The following is a 15,835-nucleotide window of genomic DNA, read 5'->3' as shown; positions in this document are numbered from 1 at the left end:
CGAGTAGATTACCAGCCATTATTTCTACCATCTTGTCGTTCTGTTGTGACTGCTATATGTCAAGATCGGAGCTAAGCAACTTGGAAAGTATACCCCTCCCTAGCCTATTAAGGTAGCGAAGGTACGGAGTACATAGGTAGTAGCTACAGGTCCACGGGTAGTTAAGTAATGGGTGGGGTACCGAGGTACCGTAGGTACCTACTGAAAAGACATACCTACAGAGCACTAAGACCAATTTGGGACAATTAAAGATGTACTCAAGAGTCACGGGTCTTCGCGTTTCGATGACGCACGCAGCTTACCTCATACCTATCTATGGGCACGCTCTTACAGTTTTCAACACATCGCAAATTGGCGCTTCTTATGGGAGAGCCTTAGAATCTACGCTTAGTTATGCCCATGTCTGTTAAAGATGCCACCTCATGTACCGCGTAAGCGGTCATTACCACCAGACAACAATAGGCATGTTGTGAAGCGGCCGAGAAAGTCAGCTGCTGAAACTCCTCCTTCAGCAAATAGCCCGGCTAGGAAACCCACGTTATGGGATGATCTAGATTCTGCGTCCAAAAGGGGATCAATTGAGAAGACTAAAGCAGCAATACAGCAGATGCAGGAGGATGAAGATGACAGCACATCTCTCAGCTCGTTATCCGATGCTCAATTCGAGGATGTCCCTGGATTTAAAAGACAGGAAACCACTCATAACCTTGACGATTCTGATGAGGATGACGAGGATATAGAGTTTGAGGATGTTCCATCTCACGAACAACCGAACCAGCCTGAGTTGGAAATGGGTGATCTTGAGTTAACCCTGTACCAAGACAATCGAGTCCTACCCCTAGCTAGTGAACTTGGAAAGAAAGGCCCTTCGAAGAGGGAGAAAGCCATCCGTGTTGCTACTCATTGTATCCATGTCCAGTTTCTACTATGGCACAACGCCGTGCGGAACTCGTGGTTATGCGACCCGGAAGTCCAAGCTGTACTGCTATCCCACTTACCTCCCAGGCTATGGGAGGAAGTCGATCGGTGGAAACACAGTAGCGGATTAGAAGCTACAGAGAATGAATGCAAAGCGAAAAAGAGTACTAAGTTAACAGCAAAGCAGAAACCTCGATCAAAAAGAGATTGGAGTGAAGCGGCGGATCATTTGGAAAAGGGGGTCCCGGACTTAAGCCATGGGGATCCTCTTTTCAGGCTCCTTAAATGTTTGATAGCTTGGTGGAAGCAAAGATTTGCTATAATAACCCCTGGGCTGCGCAAATGGGGCTATATGGACGCAAGGAGACTAGGCAAACTGAGAACCGCCTTTGAAAAAGAAGAAAACAATCCAGCAAAGTTTGGAGAACGAGTTGAGAATCTTGCCAAATTCCGGCAATTAGCCCAAGATTGCACTGGCAGTAGAGATATTGGGGCACAGCTCTTTACTGCGCTCTTGCGAGGGCTAGGACTAAACGCAAGAAGTATGTTCAACATATATCTCGATCCCCTCTTTTGATTATCTCTTGCACTTCAAGTTTCATTTCGGCGTGGCTGTTGCTTTTACTAACTGTTAAAAATTTAGTGGTTGCAAATATCCAACCCCTAGGATTCGGTTGGAGCAAAGCGGAGGAAGCCGACGAGGTGATTGAGCAACAGAGAAATGGCCACCAGGCCAAGGAGCCTGCAGCGAAGACGAGGACGGCTAAGAAAAAGGGAGCAACAATAAGACTGGCTAGACGGCAAACAAGAAAGTCTGATAGGGATGCTCTCAGAATAGATATAGACGATTCTGACGAATTCGCAGAACCTCTCAGTGAGAGCGAGGGGGATGCATCTGTAGTGGATATTACCGATGATGTCCGTCCTAAGCAAACGAAGTTGCATGATAAGGATCTAGAGTTCCCTCATTATTGGACAGAGGTTCTATCACCGGTTACGAATAAGTACATCGCTGTTGACCCAATTGTTAAATCTATCATAGGTACGAATCGCGAACTGGTCGAGTCACTAGAGCCACGGGGTGGCAAGGCCGATAAAGCCAAGCAGATAATGGCTTACTGCGTGGGATTCTCTCATGACGGTACCGCAAAAGATGTGACTGTTCGCTACCTCAAAAAGCAAATATTTCCAGGCAAGACGAAAGGAATCCGAATGCCAGAAGAAAAAGTACCCATATACAACAAGCATGGTAAAATCCGTCGGTATGATCAGTTCAACTGGTTCAAATCAATTATGAGCGGCTACTCTAGGGGTGACAAAAAGTATCCCATTACTGCACTGGACGAACTGGAAGATTCCACAGATCTCAAACCTGCCCAGCCTCAAAAAAAGGAGATGAAGGAAGGAGAAGAGACATTACAGTATTACAAGACATCAAAAGAATATGTTCTACAACGACACTTGAAAAGAGAAGAAGCATTGCTTCCTAATGCTCTTCCAGTCAAGATCTTCCGTAACAAGGGTAAAGGTGGCAAGGTTGAGGAGGAAGATGTTTACCTGCGAAGAGACGTTGTTTCCGTGAAAAGTGCCGAGACATGGCATAAACAAGGCCGCGCTCCAATCGATGGCGCCCAGCCGTTGAAACATGCCCCGTACCGAGCAGCAACGACGAATCGGCGCCGGGAGATTGCCGAAGCCGAAGCTGCAACAGGCCAGAAAGTTTTGCAGCCACTCTATAGCTTTGACCAGACTGACTGGATTATCCCTGACCCTATTAAAAATGGTGTCATCCCAAAGAATGAATACGGGTTTGTGCAATCAATCATCTGCTTTAATGAAGTACTGCTAACGGGGTCGTAGTAATATTGATATGTTTGCTGAGCACATGTGTCCAGAAGGCGAGTCTCTCCTAGTTTTCTTGGTAATTCGTACACTAACTGGAAATAGGGGCTGTTCATGTTCCGTATCGTGGACTCCCTCGGGTTTGCAAACGGCTTGGGGTCGATTTTGCCGAAGCCGTTGTTGGATTTGAGTTCGGTCATCGTATGGCTGTACCCGTCATCCAAGGCGTAGTGATAGCACAGGAATACTATGACCGTGTACTTGAGGAATTGGAGAAAGAGGAAGCAGAACGAGCGAGAAAAGAAGATGAAAAAAGAAGGAAAGCTGCTTTGGGCACTTGGAGACGGTTCCTCATGGGACTACGGATCGCAGATCGTATACGACAAGAGTATGGACACCTAGATGAAACTATCGATGTCCTTGACTCTGGCAACGAGAGCCAGAGGAATGTTGAGAATGGTATGCATGACGACGACTTCGGTGGAGGTTTCTTACCTGAAGGGTATGAAGAAGATGAACCGGAAAAAGAAGAGCCACGCCAAACTTCCAGCTTCTTCAATGCGTCTGTCACTCACGACGACGAAGATGACGAAGGTGAAGATCCCTTCCAAGTAGAGTACGATAAAGAGAGAATAGATCCCGAGCCTGTAGAGGCACGAGATGATGACTCCCACAACAGGTTGGATGAAGCGCCCGCCAGGAGACGAGGGGGAGCAAACCCGAAAACTAAGTTTAAACCACAACAGTCGACTCGACGACGAACGAGGAGGAAGAAAGTTGAGTCGTCAGATGAAGACCAAGACGCAGGCGACGAAGAATTCAAACTATCGGACGATGACGATTGAGGTGTAGTAATGTACTCTTCTATGACATCGCACGGATATTGCCATTTATCTGGCTATTAGACTTGTATTCAACAGGTTCTGTCTTGGATTTGCTAATGGCGGGCAAGGGGCCGTTTCCCTCACTTATCGCCCCCCATGTTGAAATTTACATCTCCATCATTGGACGGTCAAATCACGGGGCGAATCTGACCTCGAACGACTGGTCCACTGTCTTCTACCAGCCTCTTCATTGCAGCAACACTGAACGTAATCTTTGGACAAACAGCTTTCGATGTTGGGATGCAAGTATGCCGTGTTCCTGATTATTTCGAGGCTGGACTATTGCTCTGAATCACATTCACCAAGTACCAAGCCTATCCCATATCTGTGCAGTGGCTCTGCCACCTTTCAATAATGATGTTTGTGTGCTACTGCGTGTCTCATTGGTACCTACACTGCCTAATCTAGATATCTCATACCTCCATATTCTCATAAAATTCCGATCTCAATGCGTGATGAAGTAGACTACAAACGAGGGGGAAGCATCAAGACACGACTACTATGTAGATTCCACTCTGGTTACTTTCTACACGTACCTGCATAAGTACCTAGGTTAGGTAGTGGGTACGTTCTCAGGTAAATAATGGAATACAAGTACCTACATACTTACATACTTACATACATACATATGTACAGTACGTAGCTTGTCCCGCACCTAGAGTACATGTACTATAGGTAGGTACCTAATGCTCGGTATGTATTCTGTATGCCGATGGTACAAAGATAGTAGCTACATATATCCACTGTCTAACCGAAAGTAGCCACCAGTCTACATGGGATTGTCCATGTCTACCTTAGTAGGTACGGTATCACCTTGGCTCTTTTACTTCACGCCAATGTCTGCTCACTGATTTGATTGAACTATGTGATTTTGATTTATGCTGGCTTGTCATATTCCGTACCATAAGCCTCCTTCTAGCAACGGACGATCTATCTGCCCTTGGACAGTTATTGCTAACATACTGCGGCGTTTTACTATTCCTGAGGGCTTGGTGCGCCTAAGCACGATCTATCATCCATCATGTCGACCAAACCACCGTCGCGGGTTGTCTTTGTTGGAAATATCCCCTATGGTACTCAATTGCGATATTTGTTTTGATGCCAGCACAGATGGTTGACATGTCATTGCAGGGCTTTCCGAAGAGCAAATCAGCGACATCTTCAGCACTGCTGGAAAGGTCCTCAACTTCCGCCTTGTCTATGATCGCGAGACTGGCCGCCCAAAAGGATTCGGCTTTGCCGAGTATCCAGATGCAGGTAAGTCAGGGACATCATTCTCTTGCATATCAACTTATCCGAACTTTCTGTGCTAATTACATTGCCCGAATAGACTCTGCAGCATCAGCAGTTCGGAACTTGAACGACCATGAGATCATGGGTCGCAAACTTCGTGTCGACTACAGCACCGAAGGTCGCGTGGATGGAGATGATAATACCAATACCACCAACGATTATAGTCGCGGCGCCAACGGGGTTTCGCATCAAGCAGCTCAATCACAGTCTGCAGGATCCCTACCGCCTCTTCCACCAGGAAAAGAGCTTCCACCAGGCATGACTGCTACCGACGCCATCTCGCGAACACTCAACACTCTTCCCCCTTCTCAACTTCTCGATATCCTATCACAAATGAAATCGCTTGCCACCACGGACCCAGCCCGCGCGACCGAGCTTCTTACACAAGCACCACAACTATCTTATGCCATCTTCCAAGCTCTACTCCTCATGGGTTTAGTTTCACCCGAAGCAATCCAGTCCGTTCTGGATACAAGCGCTGCGCCGCCACCGCCTGTTGCGCAACCAACACCGGTCTATCCCCCGGTGATGCCCAGCTATACAGTACCAGCAACCTCGACACCCCCTGCTCCTGCGGCCTACGCGCCACCTGCAAACCCTGCGCCTGTTCAGCAAGATCCAGATGCTCTCATGCAGGCAGTTATGAACTTGCCACAGGAGACTATTGATCAATTACCCGAGGCTGAACGGCAGCAAATCCTTGCTCTTCGGGCTAGCTTCATGGCACAACGGCGTTGAGGCTACTGTGACGAGACATTCCTTCTTTCTTAACACGCATGAGAACAAAGGAGCTCCACGGTGTCATTTCGAGATTGTTTCCACAACCTAGGAACGCGACTAGACCCGGTATGATGCACCGAATCGACTCCCGCGATTCTACCGATTTAGGTCCATAGGTTAGGTTCTCGAGCTGCTGAGGCTTACAACCAATTCGACGTCTCACTATGTGCTTTGATGGACCTTGTACATTATAATCAGTTATTATTATGAAGGCTGGTGTCACGAACTGGGCAGGTTATACAAAAGACTTATGCGAGCAGTAACTCTACGGTAGAGGAGATGGCACCTCACTAGGTATAATATTGCCGCAGGGTGGATGAGTGGTATGGCAACTTTTCCCTGAAATTGTCGAGCGTGTAATTCGCCGATTGGAGAGGTCAAGGTGCTCTCCTCTAGGCTGCTACTACGACTTAGGTGTCGGTACTGTAGTAAGTCACATACAGTATGGCCAGAATTACATGCCTAGATGATTTTAATTAGAACTTCCTAGATTGTGTTCATTCAAAGCACAATTCAATGGGTGGAATAGTGCACAATCAGTTAATTTCACGCAAGAAGTGATAGTCAAATCCAAACTTATTTGTATCCGCTCCAATTGGGCCAAGCTATGTGAGCAATGTTAGACTTTGGGTAACAGGATATATGTATCTTTAAACCATCACACAACTACTCAGTACGATGTTACTTGGCAGAGGTGCCAGAGAGGTGCCTAGCCAGAGAAATGCTGGGGCTGCTGCATATGCTGGAGATCAACCCCTGTCAATCGGTACAGGAACTGTCCAATGGGCAATGGCTTGGGTTCTGGTCTGGGGCGGCCTTGGGGTGGACAGGTACAAGGTACAGTGGCAGGTACCTAGTTGCGATTGGATACCGTACAGCACTTGGCTACGCCGCCACGACGTCACATACTTAGCTCTCAGCATAACCCTACCTACCTACCCTACCGATCCTCTACCTAACCTAGCTCAATGACTCTTCACCCATGTGACAATTACACTACACATCCGCCCACAACCCCATCTCGACATCGAGCTTCTCGGGCAGCACTTCGTTTTGCTGCCATATACTAATAAAATTTATGAAGAGCAGCTTTACTATACCATACGGAGATATGGCGGCTCGAGGACGTCTATAATAGTCCGAGACAACTACACAAGCACCAGAATATCAATCCCCGTCACCACCCGCAACACTTCACAGCCATGCTGTATCGCATAAGGTAGCTTCGCTTTTGACTTTCTTTGCTACGATTTAACAAGAAAATTGCCTCCAAGTAAACGAACAGCTCTTATTAATCATGGTCACCAACCCGTATTCTGTCCTCGAAACCTCCCCACGCGGTTCGCCTTCTGGGCCCCCCGCATCGAGCTCCCAGACTCCCAGAAAGAAGCATCGCGCAGTTCGGAAAAATAAACGCCCAAGGCGAAAGTCCTTCGCTGCCCCTTCGGATGATTACGCTGGAGACCCAGTACCAAACGATACCTCAGGCCGTGAGGGATTCTACGCCCGAGGGAGAAACCTCAGCAAGGAGAGCATAGATAGCGAAGCTCTTTTAGATCATAGGTATAGACACCGCCTCTACTTCGTCTATTGTTTCAATTGTCATCTAACAAGGTTATTCAGGGATGCCCAGTATCCACGGGCGAGGCGACCTTCTGCACTTGCAACATCGTACTCGATGCCCCAACCTCCTGCTGCCCGCATTCGTAACATGTCTTCTCGTCAAGGCGACCAAGCTGGGACCGATACAGAGAACACCCCTTTACTATCTGGCTCAGCTAGGTTAGATGCTGAATCGCCTCGGAGTTACGGCTTTCGCGAGGAGCAACGTAGGTGGGAGCAGCCCAATAGCCGTCCTGGTTCTACCAAGTCGAGCAACAAGCCGCACACGGTTCTTCTGACGCCTGGCGGGATGCACAATATCAACTACCCTCCCTCTATGCCTGGAACGCCCCCCTTAGGTTCTAGGGATCGGGGTGATATCAATTTTGGCGATGCCATGATGCGAGATGGTCTATCCTTAGATAGGTCACCTGCTCGCAGCCTAACCGACGGCCATGTTGATCCATTGCAGCAGTCATCGTTTGAGAGGAGGCAGACAATAGCACTACAGGCCTCTGAAGATGTTTGTTTCCCTCAGGAGGGGATGTCTGAAGTAGCGGACGATGAGGTACAACGCGCCCGAGACAAAGGAAGCATGCAGGGACGACGGCGACGTAATAAGAAGTGGCCCGACCTAACCATCCTCGAAGAGTGGTCTCGACTCGAGCAAGAGGACAAGAGTGATGTTAGGCGTATGAAGAAGATTACAGAGCCGCAGCTAGTGAACGGACGGCTACGCCCAGTTCACCACAAGGGGTGGTTCCAGGTTGAGGAAGATGCCCCTTATCGCTTTACCTATTTCAACGAAGAGCTTCAAAGCACTATACACAGCCAGACTATTTCCGAGCTTGTGCAACCAGACGCTACGTTTCGAGAGCTTTTCATCCCAGATCCGCCACTATTATCAGATTCTTCGTCTGATGACGATGAGCTTTTAGAAGACGTAGTAAGCATTAGCAGGGAAGGCGAATCCTCTAAAGTCCCAACAAGACAACCATCCTCAGCCACAAATTTCGCTCTCGAGTCGCAATTGGACCTGAACCTTTCACCGAAGGAGAAATTTATTGCTTCCAAGTCCCCTTCAAGACACACCTCCACCGGATCAACGCCAAAGGGATCGAAATCCCCTTTGCGAGACATGAAATCCCCTTCCCCGGATAGCGGTGAGAAGCCACGGTATGGAGAGCGTCCTGTCTGGTGGCTTGATGTTCTAAGCCCTACAGACTCAGAGATGAAAACGCTTGCCAAAGCCTTTGGTATTCACCCCCTCACGTCGGAGGATATCATGCTTCAAGAACAGCGTGAGAAAGTCGAACTATTCCGACACTATTACTTCGTGAACTACCGCTCTTTTGACCAAGATGCCAATTCAGAAAATCATCTTGAACCAGTCAATATGTATGTTGTGGTGTTCCGCGAGGGTGTTCTCTCCTTTCACTTTAGCCAAACGCCACATCCAGCCAACGTGCGTCGCAGGATACGACAGCTGAAGGACTTTATGATGCTTAGCTCTGATTGGATTAGTTACGCAATCATCGATGACATCACAGACGTCTATCTCCCTCTTATACAAAACATTGAAGAAGAGGTGGACGATATTGATGACAAAATCTTGGAGCTGCACTCGTCCACTGACCCTGATTCATCATCGCCAAAGCAGAGGCGGGGCAGTAGCACTGACGAGAAAACGAATGCATCAGAGGGAAATGCAGAAGCGAGTGGGGACATGTTGCGCCGTGTCGGTGACTGCAGAAAGAAAGTCATGACTTTGTATCGACTCCTAGGAAATAAAGCCGATGTCATTAAGGGATTTGCCAAGAGATGTAATGAGCACTGGGAGGTAGCCCCGCGGTCAGACATTGGTTTATACCTAGGCGATATCCAGGACCATATCGTGACCATGAGTGCCAATCTAAGCCACTACGAAATGTAGGTTTTCTCTTCTGGTCTTTCTCTTACCTTGGCGGGAAGAAGCTTGGCGGTATTTTTGTTGTATAAAGCTAATCCACTCTCCTCGTAGGATCCTCGCGCGCTGTCACGCCAACTATATCGCTCAGATTAACATCCGCATGAACGAGCGAGCGGAGCAGACAGCTGATGTCCTGGGTAAACTGACAGTCCTTGGCACCATCGTTCTCCCCATGAACATCATCACTGGTCTCTGGGGCATGAACGTCTGGGTACCTGGGCAGGGAGCCGAGCAAGACCTGACTTGGTTCTTCGGCATCACCGCCGGCTTGGTGCTCTTTGGTTTGACCTGCTTCTGGATTGCCAAGAGGGTGTACAACATCGTTTAAGGGAGCCCAGTACCAAAAGTCTCCCTCGCTTATATCTCTTTCTCAATCGACGAATGGAGAAAGAGGTGATTTTCTTTTTCTTGTACCTCTTTTGTTTACTATATACGGCGGCATCCACATGCTTGCATTCGGAGTGGGGGTTCAATCATAGGGTATAAAACTGGCCAGACCAGTTGGGTTTAGAGGCTCTTGTATGGAGCACATGGTCAAAAGAGCAAGCTTATCATAGGTATGAGATGTTTAACACACCATTATCTTTTATTGAATATAACTTCCTTCGTGGTAAATGGCGAGTTTGGATTAGTTTGGATTCGAATTGATACGATGGGGTTATTGTAAATTTGCCGAACTTCCTGCTCGAATGGCGAGGTTATTGTAACGTATATATTTATACATAGAGAAAATAAATATCTGGTAAAACTCATTTCGAAAAATGCTATGCTGGTATGCAAACGCTTAATAAATTGGACTTGACTCGAGAAATTTAATTATCCATTCATTAGGATGAACGACATTGTAAGGAACTCTTTTTCCTTCCTTTAAACTCACCTATATACATTGTTCTAAGCATTTTCTAAGTAATTCCATAAATGAACCTAGAAAACTAACTATATTTCAATGAATAGCACTTGTTTATTTTATGATGTAGGCTAAGCTGTGTTCATCAAACTAGAACTAATGCTATAGTATATCTTTATTCTCCTATAGCCGTCAAGAAGCAATCAAGCTACTAATGAAAGGGGGGTGAGAGAAATATTGTCTTGGAGAAAAAGCACGGCAGATTTTGAATTATATGTAAAATGTATAGACTGTACGCACAGAGGGCTATTTACTATAGGAAACTCAAGGTTGGTTAAAGATGTAGTATAAACCTATAATATGTTGCAACCTTGTCACTACCAACTTATATACCTAGAAAGGAACTTATAATAGGTTACTGATCTTTCGGAATATCCCGTAGTATAGATTTATATCCCGGCTTTGCTACTACTTGGTTTTTTTTCTCGATTGGTCTCTCCTATTCACAGTGAGCCAGCGTCAGGTATTTGTACGTATAGTACCTATTTCAAGGAGATCAAACGTAGTACACGCCGTATATGACAAGTGACATGATTATATTTGTGTGTAATCTACATTTGCCCATATATATACACATTTAAGAATCTGAGCCATTGATTTAGGTTACTGGTCGCTGCTGAACATTTGGCTTTCCGTCATCTGTCGCCATTGGAAGTCGTTTTTTTTACGACTTTTACAATGCGAATGCCAGCGCCATGCATCGGCGGAGCATTTTTCAATTGTCTCTGGTCTACGTCGAGGAAACGAGCCGGTTTGCCGGTGAATTTGCGGAATAGCATTCCATCCCGTACCGAAGGGCGCAGGTTGGCCCATTCTTTTTCTGTGAAATGCTCTAGCCCTGTATCCCCGATGGTATCAATTTTCGTGGGAGAAGCGTCGTTTGGTAACCAATAATCATTTTCTGGAGATTCTGGGGAAAGGTTATCTAAGGTTATGCGATTGCGCTCAGGGATGCGGAACCAAGGTTGTCCATGGCCACGCGCGACACGCATGGCCGCGTCGAACCCTGCGCGCATAGAAGGTATCACACCAATTGTGGTGTAACTGGGTCCTGCAACGCTAAGATGACCCTGAAATGCCGAGAGAAGTTCGTAGTGCGCCTCTTTCATGCGGTCACGATGACCCACGAAGTGCTGCGGTAGACAATCACGACATAGGCGTGTACTTGCAACCACTCTTTCGTCAGAGTTGATGCCTAGCTGACGTCGTACAACCTCCTTCGCCATAGCAATTCCCGCCTCTTCTGACGGGAAATACTCCCAGCCATCCCAGTGATGTCCGCCAAGCATGACAGTGAGCTTGGTGCCGGGCATTTCGTTGTCATCGGTTCGTAAATCTGAGTCGAAAAGTACGCCGAGAGCACCCTCTTCGTTTTCGGGGGTAGATGATGGGATGAGGTACCCGAAACCATGTTCAGCCAAGAGATTGGGGTTCGGGTACCACAGGTTGACGACCATGATAGTCACGGCATGTGTCTCTGCGAGTGAGGGCAAAGAATTCTGCGGCTCCGTGATCTGAGCAAGCTTCTTAGAGAATAATGTACATATCACATGGTCGTGTTGTGCTGGTTTGTTTGAGTTTGACTTCGTCACCTAGAATGCTGATTAGTTTAAGCATTCAATGAGAGTATGGATTCTTGGGTGACCAGCTTACCAAAATTTTACCATTTTCATGCTTTAGTGATGTAATAGTTTTGTTGTAGCTGAAGGTGACATTGCTCCTCTTCTTGAGGTCTTCCTCTAAGCCTCTAACCAACGATACAAGGCCGTCTTCAAATGCTAACAGCTTCCAATCAATAGCCTTCTCAGCTAGCTCAATAATCTTGAGCCTGTTAGGTCCACTCAGCATGTCAAATAACAAATACCATTCTTTGAGATCGACCCAAGAAGCTTTCATGTCAGGAGGAAGAGGGTTTTGGAAATGATACCACAGGCGGTCTAATATGGTGTGCTTGGCACTCAATTTGTTGATGTCGCCTCCATATATGCCGTGCATTATGCCAGACACTATATTATTGATAAATCTGTCATCTTTTAGGATCCTCTTTAGAAACTGCGTGACTGACTCGTCGGTTTCTGGTACCTCGTGGGAGGTGTTGGGATGGTGACGGTGGGACGGAGCCAAAGACTTGTTATAGCTAACCCAGAAATTGAATGCAGTCCTTAAGCCGCCGGACCATATGGGTTCTGAAAGGTAGCTTTGGATTGCGCCAACTAGGTTATCTAGACTTCGCTCCCCGGACGGCATTTTTACAAGATGATCGGGATAGTATAGGTAGCGGCTATCCGACACACCTTCCGGGTGTCGGATTTGATCACCCATATTCAAGCTAGCAAGCTATAAGATGGATGGGAAACACGATCAGCAATGCCGCCGTCTTCATGGCTTATTTAGAGTATGCGTGACTTACCACGTCGTACAGGACAAGATCGTCGTATTTAGTTGACGAACTGCCGGAACGGAGCATCCGCGGACCATTTTGAAGCAAGACATGGCCTTTATTCCCGTTGTCGTCCTCAACTTCGACCCTATTTGCCTTAATCCATCCTCCCGGCCTATCAGTAGCCTCGTAGATTGTTATATGCGCATTCTCTGCATGACGGGCCAAGTAATGCGCTGCCGTCAAGCCTGTTATTCCAGCGCCGAGGATGGCAATCTGACGTGGTTCTGTTTGGCCGGTGGAAGTGGTGGCGTATGGCTGTTTCTGGCCCCTATAAGCGAGACTCGAGCCAATTGAGGTTTCAGGACGACTTCGCGAGCCGGATAGAGTGCTGAGCAGTCGCGCGGACAAGTGAGGCCGGCCGAGCAGCGTGGTGGGGCGGCGGGTTGCTAACCGTTGGGTTGAGCGCTGAGCGTTGTTGTAAAGCGACCGTAGAAGGATTATGAAAGCATCTTCTGGGCGTTTGGGAATCATTGCACGTATGCAACGACAGGACTGCAGCCTGACATGTCGCGAATATGCGGCAGAGAAAAGTGAAGCGTATCAGACGGCGCTCGTCATTGTCAAAATTGGGGGGGGGGCATGGGTGGCGTGGGGAACAGCCGTCATGGCGTAGTAATGGTTCGACATCTACACCTTAAGGTACCTACCTCTACAAGAGCTACCACCTGTACGTAGTGGGTACCTACCTACAGTACAGAACATACCTAGCCTAGGTAGTAGGTACCTAGGTAAGGTATAAATTAGCGGGTAGGGACAGGTAGCTAGTTAGGTAACCTGCCTCTATACTACCGAGGTAGGTAGCACTTAGGTCACCAATCTTACGACAACCTGGTGCAAGGTGAGAGCACCTACTTATACCTATGTCAATAGCAGCTCTGTCCATGGCACCTGGCGCTGATGATTGTTTCCAGATACACAGAGCAGAGGAAGAAGATGGTTAGAGGTTTTTTTTTTTTAACATATCACAAAGATTCGCATTGGGTATATTCCATGTAGGTATGCTGAGGTCCCGATAGGCTTCCTTTTCTCCGTCTAATCCCATTCTCTGACTATCACGTACAAAAACACCAACCTGAACTCCAAGAACCCCTCGTTCAGCTTGGCTCCGCTGAGTGACACACAAGTCCAGCTATAATATACAATGCAATCATCTTGAAATCGTAGATCCCCACCTCGTGGGGAATGCTGTTCGATACCTCCTCACCTGGGCTCTCCCTCTAATTTTCCTTCTCTGATATCGTGTAACCTCGTATCATAGCAAAACATCCTGCCATGACGACAACTGTAACCTATTGAATGCTTGCATCCATAGCCGTCGCGTCTTGGGCGGTATCCTCGTCCACTCCAGGAATGATGAGTTCCTCCGCGCCATTTTGGTCGATAAAGTGCCTCTCGCTCACATGGTTCTTTGCTCCCTCCGTTGTCCACACCTTGTCTGGGAACGTGCCGCGTTGACCCTCTTCGTGCTTGAAAGGGCAGTATCGGTTCTTGCAGGGCTTGAACTTGCACATGGTTTGTAGGTGAGTAAACTTGCACCCCTCCACGTTGCAGTCGCCCCCGTTACGACAAGGAGGCATGTCGGGGTGTTTGAAAGGGCAGTGCGGATTCGTGCAATTGGGATAAAATTTACACTCCTGTTCATTCTGATGGGCACGCTTGGTAGCCGGAGAAGGATGGCGACCCACACACTTCCAGTTCTTGCAAGCTGCCCCGAATGAGCAAACGTCGGTAACATCCACAGTTGTGTTAGGAGGGGCTGCAGGCGACTGATGAGCGAACTTGCACTCCTTGTTTGTACAAGCCAGGTTGAACTTGCAAATTGTTGTCTCGGGATTTGGTGGCTCTGGTTTGCCTTGTGACATATCAACATCCTCACCCTCGGCATTGTTGTCTGGCGGCTTTGGTGACCCGGTATGTAATGACCTAGGGCCGTTCATATGATGGCCTCCTCTCCTACCACCTCGCGGGTTCTGAGTTCGGTCAAACAAAGACCTTCCTGGCCGGCCATTGTTGTTTTGGTTCTGCTGGGAAAGCTGTTGTTGCAACTGGGCCATCATTTGGTTCTGTTGCTGGAGTAATTGAAAAATCTGTTCTTGCTGAGGGCCGCTCTGCATCATCCAGCTCATGTCGTTCATACCGTTCATGTTGGGTGGGCCAGCCATGCCTGGCATGCTGTTAGCCATCTGGTTGAGTCCAGCAGATATCCCGGCGGCGCGGTTGTTCATCATGCGGTTGTTGCCGCGTCCGAGCCTAGGTCCGCTTGGAGGTCCTCGGTTGTGCGCATTGATTCGCTCGTTGCCATTTCCTCTAACGCGATGCAACACCGAGTCATGGCTGCGGTCCATTGCTTTCGCCATTTGACCGAACATTCGCTTCTCGCGGCCGCCTCTCATATTACCATTCCTCATGGATTTTGGTCCGGTAGGCCTAATTTTTGTTAGTACTCAGTCAAGAATAGAATCGAAAGACACATACGCGTTAAGTTCTGGGCCATCTGTTGATGTGCTCATCTCTGTATCTTGCTCCATAGGAACCGCATCAGTTAGGACGCCACCTTCCGCGGAATTACCCGCATGCGCGAGACCGCCGTTAAGTTGTGACTGTAGAGCATTGATCTGATCAAAAAGCCAATGTGTGAAGTCCCGAGCGGCTGGGTCATCGGGTCCGAGACTCAATAGATCGCCTGCAAGTTCTCCTGCAATTTGCTCTTGTGTTTTGCCGTTCACGAGCATGAGGATAATATATTCGGACAGGGCAGCATCGTCATTTGATTGCGCCCAGCCAACTTCCATCAGTTTCGGCTGAATGACACTGTTAAGGGCATCCGCCAGCGGCGTGTTCAGGGCGATCTCGATCGACATGTTGCTCGAGATTCGACAACACTTCACGTATGATATAGTGATGTTGCGCGAAGGCGAGGCCAGTAAGTCGAATTACGAAATGTTAAACGAGGATGTAGAAACGCGACGGTCGTAGTAGAGGCGTAGTGCTGTCGCGCGTAGTGAAAATTGGTGGCAAAGTTGGAGTGGCGACGTCGTAACGACGCGCAGGTTGCGATGCGAGAAGAGTCGACCAGCTAAATGAAAGCCGGGTGAGTCGCCTCTATGCCGTGAGGAGGACCCTGCGTCTTTGGGGGATACGGGTTGACTACTTTTGGGACGAGGCGGAATGACGGAGGAGGTCGGCAAAGGGTTAGG

At 48.1% G+C, this 15,835-nt stretch overlaps 4 protein-coding genes across 4 annotated transcripts; 3 read left to right on the top strand and 1 right to left on the bottom strand.

Moving 5' to 3' along the window:
• The first annotated feature begins 267 nt into the window (after positions 1–267).
• On the top strand, positions 268–4,095 carry F5B22DRAFT_607961 (Rad4 transglutaminase-like domain-containing protein). Its single transcript, XM_047975041.1, has 4 exons — positions 268–1,460; positions 1,562–2,726; positions 2,779–2,816; positions 2,866–4,095. The coding sequence occupies exons 1-4, from the start codon at positions 413–415 to the stop codon at positions 3,603–3,605; spliced, it is 2,991 nt and encodes a 996-aa protein (XP_047830608.1). The 5' UTR covers positions 268–412; the 3' UTR covers positions 3,606–4,095.
• A 306-nt stretch (positions 4,096–4,401) lies between these two features.
• Positions 4,402–6,304, top strand: F5B22DRAFT_607959 (uncharacterized protein). The gene is made up of 3 exons (XM_047975040.1): positions 4,402–4,717; positions 4,776–4,901; positions 4,975–6,304. The coding sequence occupies exons 1-3, from the start codon at positions 4,666–4,668 to the stop codon at positions 5,673–5,675; spliced, it is 879 nt and encodes a 292-aa protein (XP_047830607.1). The 5' UTR covers positions 4,402–4,665; the 3' UTR covers positions 5,676–6,304.
• Positions 6,305–6,852: 548 nt separating this feature from the next.
• Positions 6,853–9,742, top strand: F5B22DRAFT_197584 (uncharacterized protein). Its single transcript, XM_047969562.1, has 3 exons — positions 6,853–7,280; positions 7,341–9,248; positions 9,340–9,742. Exons 1-3 carry the CDS (start codon positions 7,015–7,017, stop codon positions 9,614–9,616), a joined length of 2,451 nt encoding a protein of 816 aa, XP_047830606.1. The 5' UTR covers positions 6,853–7,014; the 3' UTR covers positions 9,617–9,742.
• Positions 9,743–10,793: 1,051 nt separating this feature from the next.
• On the bottom strand, positions 10,794–15,499 carry F5B22DRAFT_636584 (uncharacterized protein; the record flags this gene model as incomplete). Its single annotated transcript, XM_047977307.1, has 6 exons — positions 10,794–10,823; positions 10,930–11,787; positions 11,849–12,532; positions 12,606–13,130; positions 13,982–15,065; positions 15,114–15,499. 6 exons carry the CDS (start codon positions 15,497–15,499, stop codon positions 10,794–10,796), a joined length of 3,567 nt encoding a protein of 1,188 aa, XP_047830605.1.
• Positions 15,500–15,835: the final 336 nt, after the last annotated feature.

Source organism: Xylaria bambusicola (assembly GCF_022495145.1).
Source record: "Xylaria bambusicola strain CBS 139988 unplaced genomic scaffold F5B22scaffold_22, whole genome shotgun sequence".
Lineage (NCBI taxonomy): Eukaryota > Fungi > Ascomycota > Sordariomycetes > Xylariales > Xylariaceae > Xylaria > Xylaria bambusicola.
The sequence above is the reverse complement of the archived record's forward strand: the minus strand, read 5'-3'. Positions and strand labels throughout refer to the sequence as shown.